The sequence below is a fragment of the Streptopelia decaocto genome (assembly GCF_964273445.1).
Source record: "Streptopelia decaocto genome assembly, chromosome: 2".
Taxonomy (NCBI): domain Eukaryota; kingdom Metazoa; phylum Chordata; class Aves; order Columbiformes; family Columbidae; genus Streptopelia; species Streptopelia decaocto.
This window is the reverse complement of record NC_138655.1, coordinates 128,314,248-128,338,510: the sequence shown is the minus strand read 5'-3', so window position 1 is coordinate 128,338,510 and position 24,263 is coordinate 128,314,248. Positions and strand designations below refer to the sequence as shown.

General features: G+C 37.3%; 1 protein-coding gene across 1 annotated transcript in view; it reads right to left on the bottom strand.

Annotated features, from left to right (window-relative positions):
- The window catches only part of SKAP2 (src kinase associated phosphoprotein 2), a 113,465-nt gene that overhangs the window by 43,039 nt on the left and 46,163 nt on the right, over nt 1-24,263 (bottom strand). Inside the window, 1 exon segment of the mRNA XM_082043860.1 lies at nt 630-707. Within this exon segment, the coding sequence (XP_081899986.1) occupies nt 630-707 (78 nt within the window).

Here is a 24,263-nt window from a genome sequence, read left to right as displayed (position 1 = left end):
TAAGGAAAGGAAACAAAATCTGGATGTGAAAAAGAGAAATGCATGGCACTGAGAAGGAAATTAGAAATAAAAATTGGTGGTAAGAAAATAAATGGGAATTTGAAATCATATAAAGAGAGAAGCCATGTGTAACATTAAATATAAGGAAATAATGAACAACTTCCTAAATATTTCCTAGAGTTATTGCAGCATTAAGTGGGTATTAAAGTGACAATATAAGATTTATTGAATCAAGGTAAATATTGACTGAACCAAAGCTGAGATCAATATTTGCCCTCTTGAAGGAAAATAAATCTTGATGCTCACTGAAACATGAAGTCAACATATGGTACTTTTACATACGTTCCTAATGCTTTCTTCAAAAATATCTGAAAGTCTCTGAATTATGGCTGACAGTGGACTTTCACAGCGTGATTTTTTTCGTCAGTAAAGAAATAAGATTTTATTTTAATACTACAGGAACAATTAGGTGCTGTGCTTCTTTTGCATAATAATGCTTCAACATTTCAGCTTCTATTCCATTTTATTTATCACTCCTGTATGAAGCTACTGGTGTGTATAACATCAAATACAGACAAATAGACTTCCTAGATATAAAATATGCACTATTTTCACAAAACCAGACTTACCTTTTCTGCGTTTTTCCAGGTACCCAGCCTTCAGAACAAACTGAAGATCCTGAGCTGCAATAGGAGGAAACTGATTCCCTGAAAGAAAAATAAGTTCTGTAAAGCACTGCTTTTCAAGAAAAATGCTATAGCAGTATAAATAAACTTACGGATTTTACACTCTCAGTATGCAGCCGCTACTGGAAAAAAAATAATTCTAGTAACTACTATGCCAGATTATTTAAAGTACAAAAACCCTCTCACTCTAAACATCAAAGCTGTTGCTGCTGTCCTCACCACTTTAGTAAGGAAAAATATCGCTGTGTTGCAGGCCCTGCAAGTCTCAGAAGGAAAAATATGTAATTAAATAAGCTGCAACAACTTAGAAAACATTAGTTTGTCTTTTGAACAGGTCTGTAAAGCATGTTGGATAATGAAAGCAGTAAGTTTTCAAATGTGCAAACAAAGCCAAGTCTCACAATTCAAAAGAATTAAATAAGAGATGTGGTTTTTCAATACCAACTTTGCACAGAAACACCTTGAAATAACATACAAGGTGAGTACCCTGTATTACACTGTCTACAACAAAAGAAAACAGATGAAGAGATGATAAAAGGTGATGCCTGCTGTTGAAAGACATTGCCTAATTTGTAATATGACACAAAACTACTACCTATAGGATCTATGATGCGATACTGGATAGATCAAAGACATTGCACAGATGGCTACAACACTGTTGATCTACAGATACTGATTTTAGCTTTTGTAGAACATGGCTGCAACTGCAAAATGGTGTGATCCACTGTATTTTTTCCTTTTTCTCCACTGCCAATTCATAGCTAGAAGCATGAGACTGACCAGTCAGCCTCGCCTCAACTTAGGCATTAAAAATTGCATCTTCCATCCTCCATCCTTCTCCTAAAACTACAGAATTATGATTTAAATGGAACTGTTGATATGAAAACCAGAAATATGTTAGATATACCTAATAATTAACATGTATATAAATGTCTTACTGTTCAGTGCAAGCAAAAAAAAAGCAGAACAAAAATTATTCCTGTGCTGCTGTTTTTTTAGATGCATGTGAGCATCACTGTCAAGTTCCTACTACTTATTATCATCAAATATTCATAAGAGTCACTGTAGGTAGGTGGCAAGTTTACATGGCAGCAATTATTCATCAAAATATATGTAATCTCATTAAGTTCTGCCAACATAAACATACAAAAAAGGACATATCAGCAGACAAGCTCTGTGCTAAAAAAACATTTCAAGCTATGTAGAGTGGGTTAAAGATCAATTGTGTGACTTTGAACCAAGAACACTGTCTCTGGAAGCTGATGCCAACTTCCTGGATTTTTAGGTTGTCCCTTAAAATGGAATTTTTTTTTAATCAGTGTCCACAACTTATTTGATTTATGGTTGTTTTATTTAAATACAGTTGTGAGAGGAAATGTAAAAGGAAAAGAGGTAGGAATTGCAGAGAATGATATTTTTTAAAGTAAGAAAATACTCAGAATGAGAATGGATTCCTTAGATAATACAACTGGTTTTTCAGACAACAAAAAAATTCGTGGGATACCATAAGGTAGTAGATAGAATTTTATATACATTGACATTTCTGCTGATTTTTTCGATTAATATTATTTTTAAATATTAGGAGTACACTAGCTATTATTTCAGCTCCTATGGAATTTGTACTACTGTGTTAAAATCCAGGAGTTATTGGGCCCATGGATATGCTTTTTAAAATGCTGCAGCTGTCCCTCCTCACTTTATGATATACAACCACTGCACAATGTTAAATGAGAATTTAACACAAAGACACTTGTCAGCTGGTAGATGATAAGTTTAATAGTTACTTAAAAAGATGGCCTGATATAATATTATGAGTGGGGGAGGTGAAGAGTTTTGCAAATATACATAGTGTGCTGCTTTACATTGGTCATTGGGAGGCATCAGTGTGCAACACTTACAGCTTTACCTCATCAAGTAGTGTTCATTTTAGAACAGTGCATCCCAACATATGAGGAAGACATAAAACCTAACTAAACAAATAAAACAAGTCTACTCTTAAATTTTTGAGTTTAAGAACTTCAACAGCTATTTGGATCTAAATTTATACATTACTGTTTGTATTAGTTTGGTTTTGGTGAGAAAGCTTGGCAAGTGGTCATTTAATGAACAGACAAATCAAATGGGGCATATAGTCCCAAACAGGGACATACTTTGGCGACTTCTAAATGTTATTCTGCCTATAGGTAGAAGCTCATCTGAACTGACTGCTTCAAAGAGACAGAAGTAAAAATTCCCTACCAAGCTCAGCTTTGTTGCTTCTGCTGAGACAAGTTGGGACAAAACCGATGATGGCATTTTCTGAAACTACATTTATTTTGCATATGGCACTAAAAGCTCACGGGAAAAAGAACCTGCAAGAAAAATGCAGTCTTCTGGTGACACTGCAGAAAGAAGTCCTCCTCCTGCCCTCAACCTGTAGAGAAGCCAGTTTCTTTTTCTGTTCCTCAAAGCAACTGAGGCAGCAACTCCACAAAACAAGCAGCAGCTGGTCAGCCCCACTGCCACTCACAAGCTGCAAGTAGCTGAAATAGAAACAGATCATGTGCACATTATCATCCCTCTGTCAGAGAAGCCTGGGAAACACAAAATATGATGGAACTTTAAGTAGCTGGATAGGAGAGAGGGACCCAGTAGTAATATCCCAAGACACATACAGCTGTACATGAAGGAAAAAGCATAAATCTGGCTAAATTCCTTCTTTCATTCCCCTGTACATCTAGAAGTAAGGGGAAGAAGAAGAAGCAGTTTGAAAAGTATAAAGGAAAGAGAAATAACCACCTCCTCTCAGATTCTCATTAACCACAGGTGGTGTGCATATGTGGCAGAAAGAAAGCACAAACACAGATATACTCTTACTGCTGTACTGCAGCAAAAACGATGAGGGGAAGAAAGAAGAAAGAATGACATCTTCCTTCCAGCTACTGCCTAGAGTCAGCATGGAAGACTCCTAAACTGTTCCACCTTTCTGTCTTTCTTTCATTTGTTTTCATTACTTTACTCTTTTGTCCACATCTCAAACAGGATTTAGAGTGAACTGCAATTCCTAGATCTGGGAACTCCTAACTGAAAGATTGGGATTTGCATACCAGGTTGGTTTCTGCAGTTGCTTTCAATCAAAATGTTGCTTTCCTATTCATTTGAAATAGATCAGGCTTGGCACAAATCTTCTAAAAAAAAAAAAAAGTATCACTAAAGCAGTGTGCTGTGTTACAGTAAAGGAGCATTTGTTTACATTACACTAGCAGATCAGAGACCCATTAGCTGACTACTGCATGGGACTTGAGTAAGACAGAGTCTTCTATGAAGAATCTAACACAGAGAAAGACTGCCAAGAAAGAAGGCGTTACTATTTTTTAAAATAAATAACTGTGAAACAAATTAAACTTGCTTCAAGTTACACACTTGAGTTTAGAGCTCCAAATCCCCAAATATTTTACTCCCATGCATGCCCCAGGATGTCTTCAGGACAAGGAAAATTTCTCCCTTCCCTCATGGGTGGAGGTGAAACGGCCTGAATTTCAGTTCCCTCCAATTTCACTGGAGATTGTCCACTCTAAGAAATGAAACGTAGAGATGCAAGGAGATTTCATCCTAGGGATGCAAGACAGCGCCTACTGGTATTAACTTTCTTCAGTGTCTCAGCGTTTGCTGCTCAGATGCTTATGGTCAGGCTGACCAGATCAGAGCATTTCTCTCCCAAAATCAACCAGCAGAGACCACCATGTCTTCCTACCTACTTCCTACCCCTGTATGTTCTGTTTCCAGATATGTCTCAAGGATTTAGAAATAAAGATGTTTAAAAGGCCCATAGTCTTCCCTGGTTTCTGCTTTGGTACACTGTAGTTTCTAAAGCCCATTTTAAATACCAAAGAGTGAAGTTGTACTGAGTCAAGAAGTGCTCTGTGGCCTGCAGCAGTGTGACATTGGAGGTGGAGAAAGGCACAATGATTGCTCCTATATACCCTTCCAGAGCTAATTTCTGCCGTATAATTGCCCTGACAGTCACAGGCAAGCACAGAGCTGAGGATACAAAAAAGTCTCCTTTGCATTCCCAAGTTTCTACCTCACAAATAATGTCTTGAACCTTATTGTTTTGATGTGAAAATCAGGACAATACTATCCAATATTTTGAGAGATTATTATCTTGCATCCCCAATATACAATATCAAATGAAGGAGGTCCATCTGCTTAATGTTAAAGGTTTTCCTTCTTTCTTGACCACCCACTCACAGATCAATCTCCCAGAATAATTTCTGTTCTTATCCTGGTGGGAATTACTTCAATGTACTCCAAATTAAAATCTGCAAGCTAGGCTGCACATGCATATTTTCACACTGATATGTACAAAGTCCAACAAAGACCAGATCAAATATTTATGAGGCCTAAACCTTCAATTTTAAGAGAAAAGTAAATGCATGAGGCTCTTCCTCTTGGTTCTAGGCACTCTTGTGCCAAGTGAGCAGCTGGCAGCTATTATAATGCTACTGCTGCCAGGCTGAAAATTCCTCCAGTGAAAAGAAAGTGAAATGCTCTCACTCAAGCATAAAGTCAGCTTTCCTACCAGTCATGCTTTGACTTCAGAAAAACATCAATGTTATTAACATAGGTGTATTAATGTACAGGCTCCACTGCACAAATCACACAAATCCAGGGCATCTCGTGACTTCAGAAAAACCTCAGACTGCAGCTAATGGCATGGTTACAATTCTTGCAACTTGGTAATCAGGTAGTTAAAAGCCTGAATGATGCACTTTTGCACTACACTGCAATAGTCAATTTGACTCATTACTTAAAAACAGTTTCATCAGTGTCACTTCACATGATAAAGCATGAAATTCAATCATGATGCATGGTATTTTGATTTTTGGAGGACACAATGGTGTTAAAATTTCATTCTGTTTACTAAATAAATAAAACAAAACCAGGTTGTATTATTCTGCACTGTATACCAATAGGTTTTTTTTTTAATTTCTTCAATGTGGGCTAAGGGATACATAAAGCAAGAAATAATTAGAGGTCAATGCATTCTAAAGAGGTGCTTAGCATGCTTATGTGAAGTTAAACAGGCAAAGTGGAGATAAGTGTAATTCAGTAACAGCTAAGTGGTTGATTACAGCTCGCTCTCCTAGTAGAGGACCATAGGTTTAACTGTTATAATGGTAAAGACTTCTTGCTGAAATAAGAATAATTCACTGTTCTTCAGTCCTTATAAAAGAAAACTGCCAGGACAAAATATATAAATCTGATTAAAAGGAGAAAATGGTGATTGCTATTTCTTTATCTTCCTCTAACTAAAAAAAAACAAACAAAAAAAACCCACTAGTACTGAAAATTATTTTTTCACCTTCCTTTGTACTGCACTGACCCATTATATACGATATATATCCATTTATATAAAAGGACAAACTGAAATTCCTTCCTGTTTGAATTATTGCTAGCAAAAACTTTGACATCAGCTAGAAAACAGAAAGGGTAAATGCTGGCAATATGAAAGTATCTTGCAATCTAAAAACAAAGAGTTGCTACTCTAAGCAGTGAAATAATATTCTTTAAAAACACAGATAATAGGGGGTGGGCTTTGTCCTCAAGCTCAGAGTTTTATATCTCTCAGCCTGCAATTTTAAATTGGCAAATAATTTATGAAAATATTTTTGTTAAAGCTGAGCAAAGAAGGAGTAATGTTTCTAGCAACACAGAAAGTATTTCCATCTTCTTTTCTTCCCTCCCACCCTCTCACATGCTTCTCCCAAAATTCTTCTTATCTTTCCATTTCATTTTGATCTGGAAATACAGCATTTACCCATTTCTAGCAGCTACTACAGAGGGATTCAATTATCTTTGAGTCTGCACGTAGCAATACACTGGAGTCACATCTGTTGCACAAGCATTGTTAATCTAGGCTAAAGAGGAGGTTTTACTTTCATATGCATACTTTCTCCCTATTTTTTCTTTTTTTAATTAAAGAGGAGATTAATATATACTTATTTTTTTAAAAAATCCCATTTCCTAGAGTCCTCTGATTACAGAAAAGTTATCAGGAGGAAGATCACATAAAAATCTCATTAGCCTCATTAACTCTCTTGAACACTTTCACAAAGACTACTTCAGTACTTTGCAAAAGTAGTAGCCTAATGGCTCTGAATTAGTTTAACAGGCTAGGATCAGAAGATAAACATTTAAGAAAATGCATTTCATTCAGGGGACTAAATATAATGAAAATGTTTAGCTTTTGGAACATTTGTTCAAGAAAAGTTAGCATTTTGGTCTTCAAAGTGCTTGTTCCAAAGACTGCCTAGCCTGTGAAGTTTTGCTCTGGGGCCTTCCCCAGCATTCACCATTGTGTTCTCTAATAGTCTACAATAATTTTTGCAGAATAACTTGCCTTGATATTTTCCCCTAAGAAGAGCCAGCAGTGTATTTTATTAAAGACTACTTAAAGCAGTGTCATCTGTTTCTACTTTTAATTCTTTCTAATTTGGGATATGAAGCTTGGCTGGCAAACACTAACACCACACCCTCAGAGGCCTAAATGCTCAGTATTTCTTCTTGACTCCTCCCTTGGAAGGAGAGCGGGATGAGCATTTCTCCTCCCTTCCTTCCTGTGAGCTCAGGAGAAGGCAGTGGGCCAAGCAGCCTAAAAATCAATGCAACATATCATTTACAGAAATATTCAGCTGTTTTAAGCAGTTAGCAACCTTGATATGACTTCTTGTTGTTGTTATTTTCATTTAGCTCATAATTAAATAACTGTGTATTTAGATATTTTAAAGAATCTTACATCTATTGCTTCTCAATCCTCATCTGTTCTCTAAGCAAAGTTTCTTTAGTAGTTGTAACTATTTTATTTGACAAAGACTTTTTTCTTTTTTATAAATTACAGGAGTCAGCCAGTCAGACTCCATTCACCAGGATCCACAACCTAATGGAATTATCCTCCATCACACACTCCTCATGCAAATTTAACTTTGAATTTATAAACCAATATTGTCCTGGACTCATGCATTCTTCTGTTGGCTTTCAAGCTAGTTCTAAAACACCCACCGTTACATTTTGCACAACACCTTAATGTACAGAGGAATTCATGGATTTCACCCCTTGATCCAGATTTGACTTTCACATAAGTAACTATTAAAATTTCACAACCAACACAGAGAGCACATGGTGGGGGAAAAAAACAAACCACAAAAAGTAATGTTTTCTGTTGTGAGCAGGCTTTATCCCCCAGGGTTATAAAAGGGGCCACTGCACGCTTGACAGGAGCAGCCTTCCCGCTTCTGCTGTTTCTCAAAGATTCTGAGGCAAGAAGACAGAAAGAAGATACAGCAGTAAAGAAAAGGTCTCTTGTACAAGGTCTACCCCTCACGCCACTGTAATACAAGGCATAGAAAGGTAAAAGTTTTACTTAAATCCCTCCAAGGATCCTTAATGTTTCATCAGAAGGGTTTCAGTCACCCAGAGGCCCACACTGCAGCAAACAAAAAAGTGTATCAGTTGTAGAGACTGACAATACAAATTTTGTCTATGCAACAAGAAGCTCAGCTTTCTACTTTATTATGAGAAATAAAGTATGCAGAAAAACACAGATAAGAACAATGCCTCTGCATTGCAGATAGAAGCAAGTCAAAATAGACCATCATGGATCAATTAGAGATACTGGAAATTCTCACGAAGTGATGTAGGCGAGCTGAAATTTCCCAGCATCATCTCACAGACAAGCACACACATCCAATTTTGATTAGAAACCCCAAGTAAAGATTCAGAACATCTACACGATAGCTGAACCACAGAAGGTGCTGTTAGCTAATCAGAGAAAATTAAAAGGCCAGGAATAAAGAGTCTGCAGCTGGAGTATGACCAGCACGAGGTCAAATGGCATATGGATAGCATCTTTACCACATCATGATTCCTGTAATCCCAGATGACTAATAGGCAAAAAATCCTACAGGTTTATCAAACAGCAAGTTAAAAGCTAGCATATAATATGTCCAGGTGAAAAAAACAATTTTCAGCTTAACATCTAAAACATCTAAAAGAAGTAATACTACAATACAATTGTACACTGCAGTTTACTACTCTTTTTAAATAGCCACCTGGAAAGCATAAGAACCCCTTGAAAATAACCACATATCACAACACCTTGAGAAGAAGTTATGGCAGTCATAACTAGAAGTTTCCTATTACTTTTATGATTTTTGTCATCATGTTTTTAATTAGTAGTTTTGAAGGGTCTAAAATTTCATCTTTGGGCAACTGCCACATTTTGTTGAGCAAATAAGCCTAAACTGAAACTAAGCAACGACAACTATTTAACTGAACATGAGAATGGTTTAATATGCTTTGACAGAAAAGCTGCCAAATGTCATTTCTTGCAAAGCTAAACAATGAACTTTCAAATGATATTTAAAAATTAGTAGTACATGTTCTTTCAGTTTCAGCATCCTAGTAATCCAAGTATTTATTACTTAACAATACTTTGACAGATCTATAAGACCTTAAATCATGTGAACTCTCTGACTCTTATCCAAATTTCAATAATACCATGCAAGCTAGATTCTTCACAAATCACACATCAATTAAACAGAAAGCATAAAAATTTTCTTCCTCTTTATTTTAACATTTCCCAAATGTTTTGCCCTGTATCCTCTCCTAAGTAAGCTCCATTGTGTGTTTCCTAAATGGTTCTGTTTCTAGGTCCAGAAGCTTGTTTAAGCCTCCTTAAAAAATCAAATCAAATCAAATCAAATCAAATCAAGCCACAGTTCAAGACAGGCCAAGGTTATCTGAAAAGGAAAATCACCTAATTTGAGTTCAATATGTGATAGGGATATTTGTGCAGAGAAACATTTTAACTACTGCTCTCATCAAAAGTGTAACACACTAGAAATACAATGATCAATGCCAAAGAAATCCAGGGGAACAAGGAAATTCTCAGATTACCACAAAACACCAATGAAAAACCCCAACGTAAATTATATAATGTTTTATGTATGGAAGTTGCTTATGCCAAGTGGCAGCCCTCTCGGATTAGCTGTGTAGTCTGCAAAGTTCCAACTGTTCTGACTCCTGGCCAAAGGCTGGGCCTGCTAAGCTTCTGAAAGGAAACACACAAGCACACTTCGAGCATTTTAAATGCTACAACAGCCCATATCAAAAAAGGTTTTAACATTACTGGTTGGAGCTGAAAAATCTTTCATCTGTATAAAGGAAGAGATTAGAATTCCTACAGTCAGCTAAAAACAGACTCACATCTTTAAAGGCAGCACTTGCAGATCTCAATGAAGAGGCCACAAAAGCTACAGTTTTCATTTTGCACATTTTATGTATTCATGCAAACACAAAATGGCTTGAATGTTCTGCCTCATTGCCTTATTTTTGATACATTTCTTCTACTACTGATCATTTAAGTAAAAAGCTATGCTCAGTGATCAGTGAACTATCACACTCAAAGCTTCTCTGCATTCAAAAGCTAATTTGGATTAAGATAGAGGCATGACTTTACATTGCAGCCTGCCTATAAAGACTTGCCTTTTTAAAATAAAAACAAAATAAAAAACCTCACGAGTCTTTCAGGTTTTCCCACTGCAGCACACAAAATCCATTACAAATATCATTCAGCATGTAGAAGTAGGAAGTTCTGGTAGAATTCCAGTCTCCTGCAACAACGTCATTACACTCACAAAAATCAAACTACAAAGCAACACCATGAGAAAACTTAAAGGTAAAAAACTCTGAAGTGACTAACATGGTGTCTTTATTTCTAAGTACTCTGAGAGAGGTAATAAAGAGGTAATAAAAATCCAAAGGCTTTATTGTTGGAAAAACACATCACTGTTTTCAAACCTTCTCTCACGAAGAGGTTGCTACCACAAAGATCAAAAAAATTCTGTTTCACTGTGAGTGCATGGGACCAAACTTAAAAGAACACAGAAGACATTGTAAGAAGCCAGCAGAGCCCACTGCAAGAAGCCATCAGAATGCTCTTGTGTTTCCTGAAAGCTTTCCAGATGGAAATTTCAGAGGTCATTCACCTTGGAGTACTGAGAACGCCAGGAAGAACCACGTTCCAATATCAACTCAGAATTTTCTGAATGATCACACTAGTATCTTCCACCCCATTTAAAGTCTCCAGAAGAAATCATACACTTGAAGATGCAAGCAACAAGAGCTCTGGCAGAAGCTGTTTTTCTCTGAACAAGAGAGAGGAGAGATCAGACCAACTGCTCCAATTCTCCCATAAATCCCATTTTGTTATATCTAGTCACTCAAAATGTCTACTTTAATTTTTCAATGGCCCTTCTAAGTGACACCAAGCTACAGAATGTATTTCCTTTTTCACACATGATTATTACATTTCTCAGATGACTCTATGCAGTTCTTACTGGGGTTAGTACCAAGTAGGAATATTTGAAACAATATTTTTTATTTACAGTTAGCAACAACTATTTTTATTTGGATATCATCTATGGGATTGAAATCCAAAAGTGAAAGAGGATCACTTATATTGACTTGCTTAATGCCAGCTTGTCTTCTACAGTAAACACATACAGGTTTCCATATCTTCAGCATCTATCATGGGAAATCCCAAAGTGTTAAGGAATTGGAAGTTCACAAACCAGAGTTACCGTTGTATTCTGCAACAGGGGTCATAATTTGGGAAAAAAGAAATCAAGAGAAGAGCTGTGATTGAGTTTTGTGGTATCTGTATAAGAGGAGAAAGATGACACACTGAGAAAAATTGACTTTTTTTTTTTTTTTAAACTTAAAATTTTACAACAAGGAAATAGTTGAATAAATGTCAGTGGGATTTTTTCCAAACTCATTGAATTCTCATTTTGTGTCCCTTGATTCTCACACTACACCCAAATTTTCTTTAAGCCTACTTCCACACATAAATCTAAATTAAGGATTAGAAAGTCAACCCCCTGGTAAATGTACCACTGTTGAAACCTAAACCAGTTTTAAAATTAAAGGTGTATGAATGAACTGAACCTGCTAATGGAGTAGTGTTGCTTGGTCTGTGGACAGTATTTAGTGATAGTACTATGGTCTGTGGACATAGGTGGGAAAGGGTTCTAAGAAACATAGTAATCTCTATAGATAACTAGTAGCACTGGAAAAAAAGCCAGACAAGCCTTTAGACAGGCAAAAGACTCATCTATACAAGAAGTTCCTCAGTTATTTTCACTTTATAGTGACTGGTTAACACACAAACTCCTCTACAAACCTGGTGCAATGAAATTACTGAACATACACAGTATCACTCAAAAGCTGCACTAAAAACAAATTCAAACCTCCAAACATTTTTTTTAAAAAATCATATACAGTATTTTCTTCTAATTTAAAACATGTTGATTCAGTTCTCCTTAAAAGTGCACAAAAATAATAATTGTGTCAAAGCTACAAACTGGTATTGCCAAATTTCAATGGAGCAAATTTTAAAGTTGATCTATGAACACTAAAAAAGAAAATGGGACCGTTAATGGAAACGCTGACACAACCTTAGCTATGACAATGCTAACGGCACTGCTATAATAAATCTGTCAGTTTCTGGAATGCCTATGACAATCCCATTAATATGAATGATACACACTCCACATAGCATACTACATAGCAACTGCACGAGTTCTATCATCTTCATTCTGAGTAACAAATCAGTAATCAATATTTGTAAAAGCAGACTAATCCTTTGTAAAATCACTGGTTTAGTGATTGAAGAGTTTGCTCAATTTACACAGTTAATCCCTCTTCATCTGCTTGAGCCCTCTATTTATTCCAGCCACTTACAGTGGTAGCTACAGCAGATTAATTCGTGCCCCTATGCTAAACATGTCTTGACAATTGACCCAGCATATTGCTGTCAGGATAATCTTTACAAACACTGAGCTTTTCTTACTAAGCCTGAAGGCAACTTTTAGAAATCAAAAGTTTACAAACAGTCTCAGAAAGATCCCCTCACATATATTATCACTTTTCCATTTAATTATTTCTTGGACACAGCATTTGCTGTCATATTTTATGGTCCCAAAAGGTGCACTCCTGACTATTTTTTATTCATAAGGCTGAAAATTATTATAATGATGAAGTCACACAAAGATTTTTTTTGAGGAAGAAATTTCTATAAAAACAGGAAAAATAGTGAAGAATGTGTTGCAACATATTGCTAAGTGAAAAAAATGAGATGGCCATCTCTGTAAATACAAGTAAATTAGCATTCTTTTTTCAAAGAAATGAACTGAAGTAGCAGCACTAAATTAAGATTACACAAAAAGAAAACACATTACCATGAAGTCTGTAGTGAGAAAGGAAAAAAACAATGATGTTTAATTACCACAGAGGCAAAAATATTTAGTTCCATCTACATACACCTCTGTAGTTCAGAACAGCGATTTACAATGAAGACTGGTGTGGCTCTTCAAGATTTTTCACAATTTTGAGACTTCTACCCCTACAAGAGGCAAATATTAATCAAAACATATTTTCTAAACTACTGAGAAGAATTAATGTAGATAGCATTCTTTGTTACGCACTGAATTCATACTCATCTTTCAGATCTATCAAGCTATTTGTGCTTAATTTGCTATTGTATACAACAGCCAAAGCTAGATTATGCAACTAAACTGACAACTTAAAGAAGTAAATATGAAATTATTTTTAAAGGTAAAAATCTAAGAATCCATGTTTAAGGACAAATCAAGTAGAAACCATTAAAAAGTTAACTTGCATAATTAATCATGTCATAGTTCTTATGGTTCTTTGTTAACTTATTTCAGAGAAGCATGAGACCATATTATCCGCAAGGGGCATAACAACTTCAATGTCCATGCAGAATCACATTTCAGTGTTAGAATAACACAACTGTTTATTTTTTAAGTTTTCATGACAGCAATTCCTGATCTATGGAAAGACAGCATTAAAAAAAAAAAAAAAAAAAAAAAAAGCAGTCTAAGGTGGGAGTTTGGTTTGTTTGTTTAAACAAAGAAAACAAATATTAAGAGAGAAATCAGAGAAACTGATGCTCAGAACAGAAACTGAAACATGCTGGTTTGGCTGATACATTAATTACTAGGCTATAGAGCCTAAATTATCCAGTTGGCTCTAGAGATGCAACCCAGATTCAGGAATTCACTTAAACACAAATGTCAGAGCATAGAACACTGACTTAGTTACCAGGTATAGTCACAGCATACATCACGAATTTGATGTGCTTGATTTGTAACTTGAAATAGATCCACAGAACACCACCATAGAAAGAGCACTAACTTGCAGGGGCAATGTTGAACTTCAAAACTGAAAGCCATTAAAGCAAGGACCAGCAGAGGGATTTAGATTAACATGATAGAATCTCGTTAGGCAGATGGACAACCCAAAAATCAGCACAGATTTGTTACGTTTCACTGCTGAGACCTTGTCAGTCTTAAAAACCAAAAAACGCAACTGAAGAGTATTATGATACGGAACAACTTAGACTTTATTTGGTTATTAAACACAGAAAGGTGTCACTCTTGAACAATACCATTTGAAGGGTGAAAGGGGTGAGATGCAGCACAAAACAAGACAGCACTTTTCAAGAAGTAAAAGAAAAAAGATGCACCAATCTTCTGACTCTCTCTTTTCCACCTTAAGCAGCAATGAGCCTTCTAAAAATCAGGGACTTGACTAACCACCTGCAGCTACCTGTGGTGACACAGACTCAAAGGCAAATACTGAACTTCACCTCTGTGTCATTTGTGGTGTCCTTTTCAGGTTGAGTAGAAGAAGAGATGTAGGACAGAGTTATCCTAAAGCAGCACATAAAAAATTCTCCCTGTAAGTTCTGGAGGAGTCTTAGCCAATCAGAAACTCAAATTCAGAGTAGAACTAAAATTGGAACTAAAATTCTAGAACTTCCCTTGATGCAACTTGTCAAAAAAGGATGAAACCTGAATCTCAATGGTTAAAAAGCATACTAGGATTTAAGCCTATTAGGAAAAAAGGTATTTTGTAAGCATGTGAAGGATTATAAATTGCGTAGTGGCTTAGATTTATTAATCTTTCCTCTATTATTCAGATGTTCATAAATCGAAGCCCACTGACTGCAATTTGTTGCACAAATTATATTTTTAAAATATTTCTGTAATACAGAATACAATCTGGTTTAGGAATTTTAAACCTCTGGCAAAAACCACACAGGGGACTTCAGCAAACCAATAATGTTACAGCTCAAATGTAGCTTCAATATTTAGTTGGATTATGGGAAGAGCGTCTAATTGTTGCTAATTTGCAATACCCCAAGCAATTGATGAAAAGAGCAAGCATGACAAAGACACCAACTGCAACTGATGTGTATCCTAGACATCGCCTACGTGATCAAGTAAGAGGGTTTCATTTTACCCCACTGGTAATTTTACTATCTGACTGGTTGAAAAAGCCCAACAGCACTTAGTGTTGACTGACCAGTGGATGGGGTTGAAACCACCACTCAGAGGGTTTTCTTGAAAGCTTCCAGCAACATGGCTAAAACACACAGAGTTTATTTAGCCACTCATTATGACTTTTTTAAAGATGTTATCTAGTACTTTAGTGTCCTTAGTCTTCTGAGATTTGATCTGATACCCTTCTCTACTTTTATGCATTCTCCTATGAACCATTCTGTTTTAGCAACTAGCATAGAGGCTGCTGATTTGGTCTCTAAACAACAGGATTGCCAAAAGGAACAAATGAGTAAACAAATGCCACCGAGAACGTCTGCAGCTGCAGCAAAATTTTAAAATATATTAGATTACTGTGAACTCTGTCCTACTGCCATTCAGTGAAATTTGGTCAGGAAAATGTCTGTGGACTCAGACTCACAGTTGGCACCACAAGTGAAAGACAAAGGAAGACCACACTGCTGATCTGCAGCACCCCAAGGTGCCAACAAACAGCACATTGTTTTTGCTTCCAAACCCATGGTGAAGAGCTGAATTAATATCAGGATAGCCAACAAGCTGCAAGGCTCTGCAGGGCTCGGCCAAGCAGCCGCAGCTCGTTCTTAAGGCCAGGCTGCAAAAACGGAGAAGGAATCCAGCTGGAGCGACCAGACTGCAGGTGGTGGAGCCACAGCAAGACTGACAGGCCAGAACGCTGAGGCAATTTCTGTGCAGGCAGCAACAGTCACGAAATATTGTCTAAGGTGCCTGTTAACCCTTTAATGCACACTGATCCTGCATACTACTGCAGGACCCTGCAGTTGCAGTGCTGGCCATTGCAGAATAAAGACTAAGGCATTAGAGGGTTATAACTGGTTTAACAAGACCTTTTCAGCAGCTGACAGGCAATTAAGTCTTCAGTTTAACTCTAAAATATTTACTCTGACTCTCTAACTGCATATAAAGACATATCTCTGAGCACATTGCAATTCCAGTTACAACTAGTAACGCCCCCCTGAGGCCTCTGAGCAACTTTCATACGGGTAATGTAGAAGATGCATGGATTATTTTAGGTTTTTCAGATGACTAAAGACATTATCAAAAGTGTTTTCAGCAACATGCATTTTCCCCAAGAATGCTGTTGCATGATGTACCTACATTTTGAAGCACAGCTTCATAAATTTTGTGTTTTAACTAGTCAACATAATCCAGTTCTCCTTGTTCAGTATGTCATTTCATCATCATAAAAGACACAGAAACTATTTTGCTTTTAGACATCTCAACAGAAATATACATGCATGTATGATGACTAATCCATTACATGTTCTCTACACAGGTTCCTATCATGCAGAAATAGGAGTGAAAAGATCTACTTCAATGAAAAAATCTGTGTTGAGAATGATCAGCTGGTCAGGTGCAGGGCAAAAAAATATACACAGAGGTGTCAACACCACTGTCATGTACAGAAAGGAAAATTAAGAGTCATTTGGTATTCTCAGTTGGAGAGGTCACTAATGTTATCTTGCACATGATGATTTGATGCACTACGTATGATTAATGCTTGTTTAAAGGACACTGCCAAGGTCTCTAGGTCAGACTATGACCTTCCATTTTTTTTTTCAGATATCCATAAGCAGAATATTAATAATTCTGTATGTGCTTTCCTCCCTCTTGGCAATATTTTAATACTATCTGCTACTACTAAAACAAGAAGTCCAACGGTAGAAAGTGGCAAAATAGCAAGGAGAAAAAAAACTACAGCAAGGAAACAAATGCTTCAGAATCGTGTTTGTATTTTATTATTTTAAATGAGTTTTTGTTTGTGACTATCACATTTTAACACTTTTCATTCTAACCCCACAGTTTTTCCACAATCTCCTATATATACACATCTTAATGTTTTGGGATAAAATTGCGTACACTTGGACTCAAAGTTCTTCCTCAAAGTCACTTTAAGATGCTTCAACATTTTAAAGACAAATGTCATGTGAATGTATTTGCTTTTTTCTAAAGAACTGAAAAGCAAAGTTCTCAAAACTCACTAAGATGTTGCTTTTGAAAGAGCATTCTTCCCCATAACTTTCCAGCAGCAATAAGAGGAACAGATTTTATAGATCATCATTACATGGCACTTGCCTCAGATTTAAAAATCTGACTCTGTCGTTACATTTTTCCCTTTATGGCTGTACTTACAAATGTTTAATAACAGACTGATTTCTTTATTGTCCATGTATTCTTCTGCTTTTCCACAGGGTAGCAGTATGCTTCAGAACAAGGCCACCACTGTGGGAATATGAATGAGTACACAAAATCCCTGCAGAAAGCAGCTGTTCCCTCTTGTACATATGCAAATGGAAGAATGCTAAATAATGAGGGCAGCTTCATTTCACAAAGGCAGAGAACAACAGAGCCTAAGTGGACTACAACAAAGTTTTTGTAGGAAGCAGTGAACTGCAGTTAACAAAAAAGGATATGAATTCTTTTAAATATTCTCAGTAATGAGAATCATGCTTCTGAGGAAAATACTGACTCATTTTCACAAAATTAATCCTGAAAACAATTTTTAAAACCCTAAAGACAAAGACACAGATGTGTCTTTTCTAAGACAGTGAGTTTATTCAAAAAAATTAGCATGTAATTAAGACAGAAGTCTGGACATTTTTTCCCTCAATACTGTAAGTCTTACATATGACCTTGGACAAGTCATTGAATCTAACTCAGTTTTCTTGTCCATAAAATGGAGATAATACCTCTGCCCAGGGCTACTGGGAAACTAAATTCATCGTCCATAAACGTGATTTGAAATAGCAAGGTGAAAGGGCTTTATCAGTGTTACGTACTGCTGCATTTTTCATTGCTTTTAATAAGCCTAATGAAACCATGTAAATTTTGAATGACAACATTAAGCAGATTTTCAGGCCAGCTCTTGCTAGAAGTAAAAGGCATTACAGATTTCTTGAGATGACCCCGATTTGAGCTCTGACAACTAATGGCTGAGTCAGAACATTGCTATGTGAAGTACTGTGAAGAGTCTTCCAGATGTCAGTTGTTCTAACAGGGAAGCGTTTATTCAGTGCTGGAGAGAGCAGTTGCATCAGGGGTAGAGTAGGAAGAAGAAATGCTAGAAAGGAAGAAATGGTTCACATTCCCTTGTTGGTTAAGCAACAAGCAACACTAAAATCTTCCAAAGCTTCAGGCTGGTGTTCCCTAGTGAAGTTCACTGCAAACTGTGCTTCTCACACAGCAAATGCACAGAACAAGACGAACTAATTTATTAAACCGAAAATACACAAGCCACAGACTAAATTGCATTGTTCTTCATACTGATCATCTATAACCCCTTACCATAAAAAAGCTGCCACCATAACCCCAGGGTTTTTTTTGGTAATAATACACGTCTCGAATTGACAATCCGCACAGAAAGTCTTTTGACAACATGTCTTTTACAAAAATATCGACTGTCACTCCTCTGTCTCACCTGATACATGCTTAGGGCCACCACAGCTGCTGCTCTTTTAAACAAACATAAACTGATCTCAGCTTTTAACTTGCATAATTCAGCAGCGTAAAGCTACACATAAGATACTGTTTTAATTTGCATGCTTTTCCTGACATGCTCTACAAATAAAATGTTACAGACATTTTCAAGAAAAAGATAGAAATCTAGACCAAAATAATTCCTCAAGTGTCATCTACAGAGAACATCCTTGTCATCCAACGAGTCTGTGAGCAACACAAGAATAAATTTACAATGCAGAATCTTCTGCGTTATTTTCTTAGATGATTATTCAATAAAATTACTTTAAATAAAATAGTCTCTTTTTAGTGGCATTGAGCTTCTTGTTTGTACTGATCTTTAGTAGAGCTGACAGGTCTGCTACTTCGGGCAGTGGACTACAATTTTTGCCATCATCTACCACCTTACTGCTTTTGGTGCTAAGCTGGGAGATTTCTGTCCATGTATCAGGTTAAGCTGCCAGACACCGTAAACCCCCAATCTAATAGCTACTGCACTTGCATAAAATCAGCTCTGCACCACACATACAATAAGAACATTTTTGATGCTGTGTCACCCTTGCTGCATGCACCAAAGAGTACATTAAGTCCAAGACCTGTCTGTTTGAAGGCTTGCTTTCATGATCAAGTATCCTAGCAGACACAGGAACACCAGACCACTGAAGCATTAAAAACTACAGCACAAAAAGCAGACTTTCTTCTCCAAAAACATGTCTTGAGAACAGCAGAAAATAACAAAAGCATGTGAAAACAAGTGTACTCCCAGATATTTCTGCAGTGGGTTCTTCTAAATATTGCACTTTTTTTTTTCATGTATTTCTGTGGCTAACTTTCAAAGATAACTAATTCAAAGATTTTACCTCATCTGGAAATGAAATGTGGAAGAAGTATAACAAGATGCCAATGAGTCGTTTTTTGCCCCCCCTGTTGAGACCTGAGAGAATTTCTGATCCCAGAGCAGCAGGGAGAACGGCCAGGAACTTGTGGGGATCTCCTTAGTCCACCTGCCTCCCAGCACCCATTTCTCATCATTTCCTAACCCTGTTCTAACCTGCAAGGTGGGAAATAACAGTAAACTGCAATGGCAGGTTGTGAGCACAGACACAGGGGCACAGGAAACAGGCCTCAAGTCCAAAGCGAGGAGCTGAGCTTGGCAGTGCTATAAACCAATATACATTGACTATGGAAGGTATCACTGAGCCTAGCAGGGGTATATGAAAGAACTAGAAAGATCTCTGCCTAGCAGAGGGGAAGGAAAGCACATGAAGTAAAAGTATGAAATGCAGGAAACCAGTTTCTGCCATAATATTTCTGGAATAAATACAATTTCCTAGAGGAACTGTATCTTCCAATCTTAAATCCAAATTGTTGATGTGTAGCCTTCCAGCCAGAAGACATTCCCTTTTCAGACAACAGCTTCAAAGTCACTAAGCCTGGGACACTCTTGTTAGAGCCTGACTTGACCATTTCATTGTCCACAACCACACTTCAATATCAATTAGCACCAGATCAAGAGTGGGCCGTTCAGACCCATACTCGATCTCACCACTAGTGAGAATCTGAAATATATTTTTGACAGCTATTTCCCTTCATGCAATGGGAGAGGAGATAGAGAGTCTTCTGGACACAGACAGAACCTCTCACTACTCAGCTTTAGAGACACAGTCAGTTTACTCCCATAATCACCTAAATTTGCCAGAGATCTCTAAGGAAAATGCAGTAAATTTCTTGCACAGAACCCTGAAGAAAAGTGTGCTTGCAGGAAAGCAACTTTCCCACCCCACTTATTTCTGTTCCAGACATTCCCTTTTCTGACACCAGTGACTACCTCTGGAAAGACCCTTTCTTCTGCACCAAGTCTTACAGCCTTACTCTCTCAGAGCCTTTCCTATGTGCAGTAGTGACATGTTCCAGGCTGCTTCCTGCAATGCTCATCATTTCCCCTTCTTCTTATCTCCTCTTGCTCCATATTTTTGATCCCAGCACCCTGAGATCCTGCTTCCTGCTCTATTTAATGGCCTCCTACATTAATGAAGAACTGACCTTCCTGCATTACCCAGATCACATCCACCCACTTTACTCACTGGCACCTCTCCACACCAGGGAGATTCTCAGCCAACTCAGCCCCTCTTTTTTTCCTGCATATCACCACTCTCCTGCCAGTCCTCGTAACTGGGTGAGCGTGCCACCTCCACTGGGCACAGGTCCTGTTGCCAGCGAGACTCGCAGAAATAGAATCCCCAAGCCATCTGCCCAGGAGGGCTGAGGCAAAGGGGTTGCACAGGTGTGAGGGACTGAGCTGTAAGACAGGTCAGCTGTTTTGGGGAGAGCCACATCCAGCCTGTCAATCAGGAGTCACCTCTCCCCTGGGTTATGACATTCCAAGGAATGAGGTAAACGTGAAGACATTCTCTTTTCCTTTCAGTGCTCTCTTTGATCGGCTTTGAATATCTCATTAGAAGTGCAACAGAAAGTATCCTATTACTCTTCTATTTTTAATATTATTTTCTCCATTGTGGTCCCACTCTTCAGTATTATACTCTACAATAGGCACAGTCTTTTAGCATTAAAAATTTAAGAAATGTTTCAGGTCCCAAAGCATACCAGCAATTAAAAAGAACCAGTCCTTCTACCCTAGCAGAAGCCAGCCTAAAAGGCATTCCACCAACTGGAAGAAATATAAAAAAATAAATTGGAAAACCAGGCCTGAGAGGGACCTCCAAGGAGTCTTGATATTTCATGGACCTGCTCTTACTCCCAAATCAGGGCTGGATTTACTGAAAATAAATGTCTAGCACACGTTTGATAACAGCACAGCTACCTATGCAGAAGTAATAAACTACTGAGTATGCTGTGGTCACCTTATGAGCTACTCTCCTGCAGTTCTGAATCAGAGCTCAGAGACACCTGCACTAGCACCCAATGCCAGACAGACGCAAGCTCTGTCCTCAAAACCTGTAACTCCAAGACTATGAGCCTCCTGTGCCCATGGTCATCAGCCCCACTCCTCAGAATGGCTATTTAGCCCAGGGGCACTGCTGCAATGATAGCACTCCACTATTTCTCTTTCCAAGACTAATATTATGAGTGCTGCTGTACAAGTAGCTCAGGCACCATGCTGGATTTGTACAACCCTGCCTTCTCTATTTGCACAGTACCTACTGCAACAGGACCCTATTTTTTGTTTGCAACCTTTGAGCCCTTGAGCAATGACAATGGTAAAAATATGAAGCAGCGTATGTGACGGAGCTTGTATCAACAGATTTGGAAAGCTCTGTACAGAACAGACTCTCCATTGAACGTATATTCCCTTGCTACAGTTATCCTCAAAATCCTTGGGACCAACACTGATATGTATTTCATAACTAAGAGGCCTTCAGACAGCTATAACCAACTTCCACATTTATTTATTTTAATATCATCTGCTGCCTTCATAGCATATATATTATCAGCGTGCCCCTGTGAAATAGTCCACCGCGCAAAAGCATGGCTGAAACACAGAGCAGAAGCCATTGCAATAAATGTAATTAGTACTGTAGCAATACCATATGTACTAACTGTACTTCACTATGAAAGCTTACACTGATCGCTGCAACATAAAAATGTCCATTAAAATAATGTTAATTGCATTTATTAGTGCTGTATTTCATAAGATGTTAACTACAGCTGTTGCCTAAGCTCTGTTAACACAAAAACAGGACATATCCAATTTTACAGAAATTCTCACCATTCAGCACTGTCCAAATAAAAGGAGGAAGTTTAAAAATAACATTTCAGTACATTTAAGATGAATGCATTCATAGTCGCCAATGCATTCCCTTAAATGTAAGAACAGATGCAAGTTTGATGCACAAAAATTATGAAAATCTTTCAGCTCAACCTTCTCCCAAGACAAGCAATTTTTAATTGTAAAATAATTTTTTTTAAAATATTTACTGTATACCTGGTGTTAAATTCAGATCAAGAGCTATGACATACTCTTCAAACTGAAATTAAAGAGCAGACTTCAACAGTTGCAGCTCTCAAATGCACACATCTACCTTACTCTGAACTGTTCATTAGCAAGATGGCAGGTAACGCCAACTATTTGCCTAGCAAATTGAGGGACACGCTGCCAGTATTTCTAATGAAATGTTAACTAAATTCATTTAAGCCTTGAAAGACCTGTTCTGCTTTAAAGTACATTTGGATTAAACATGAGGTCAATATATGATTTCCTGTGGGTTTTAGAATATGTAAAGCTTCATCCAGCAGTCTGTTTTAAGTTATAGGTACAGTGTCCTTTCATTCCAGGAACCTGCAGAAGACTGCAGAACCTGAAAAACTTTGCTATTACTTTTAAAAGGTGAATAATCACACTAAGCATGACAAGATGATTACAGTGCTAACCATGGAATCTGATTTATCTTTCAAAAGATCAGTTTAAATCATCAGAAGCTGCATTTGGTTTTATTGGAGATTCATCATGTTGAAAGCTTTTTGAAGAAAACAACAAAAATAGTTTTGTTCTAATGTTAAGAAGGGTCAGGCTAATAGACATAAATTATTTCGGTGCCTTAGTGCACCAAACACCTGTGTGCAGCTTTCAATGAAGTGGCTGAATTATAGATAGTTTAGGTTTTGAAAAGGCAAAGCAGTTTAATATAAAGATGTACATGACTTGTCAGACATACTAAGCACAATGAAACTTGTGCTTATGGAACTACAGAGAGGTTAACATTGTCATTAGCCAAAAGGTAGACCCAAACTGCAGACTTCTGAACACCAGCAGTTCCCAATATCTTCCCAGTATACTGACAGAGATGACTTGTCTTGCAATCACATGATACAGTTTTGGCAATTAGTTAAATTTCTAGCCTGATGTGTTAATCATTTCAGTTATACTTAGGATAATGCATATTTAGTTGTGAAATGAACCAAGATACCTGACAAACAGAGACAGAAGCCAAATAAATTAGAAATTTAAAAGCAAGTAATTACAGATCTAGGTATTAATCTTCAATTAATACTTCAGTATCATCTCGACAGCAACTGAACAACTTCCATTAGCATCAGCAGAAGTTCAAACTGGGCAAGGACAGAACATTTTTCCCTAAGCCTACATCATTCTCTGACTTGGGTGGGTTCTATGCTTCCCCCTCCACGTCTCCAAAGGACACCACAGGGCAACAAGATGCAGCTTTAGCATTGCAGCTTTACAGACTCAGTCATATGTTGGAACTGCCATAGTCCTGAATTGCTTTTCCTGTATTAGACATTTTTGGTGTTTATTTCCCAGCCTTAATGGACTTGTGAGGATCTCATCTCTGGAACCTGTAATGATTCCCATTCTTTAACCAATGACTGACTCCATAGCCTTAATTACATATACTGAGCCACCACAATCAAAAGAGGAATTGAACTCTATTAGGGAAGCAGAGTTTAACCACCAATTTTCTGAAAGCTGCAAGGGTCCTTGTCTCAGTAACCTCAGACAAACCCAGTACATACTTTTATTCTTTCAACAACCAGCTTATCTGACTGCAAGAAGTAGAATGCATAGAAACTTTGCTGTTATTTATGAAGTAAGAAACACTGAAGTAGGATGCACATCATTAATTCTGTGCAGAAAAAATGCCTCGCCTTAATCAGCTGCTTCTTTTAATTTTCATATAGATTTCTGTGTTGTTCTTTA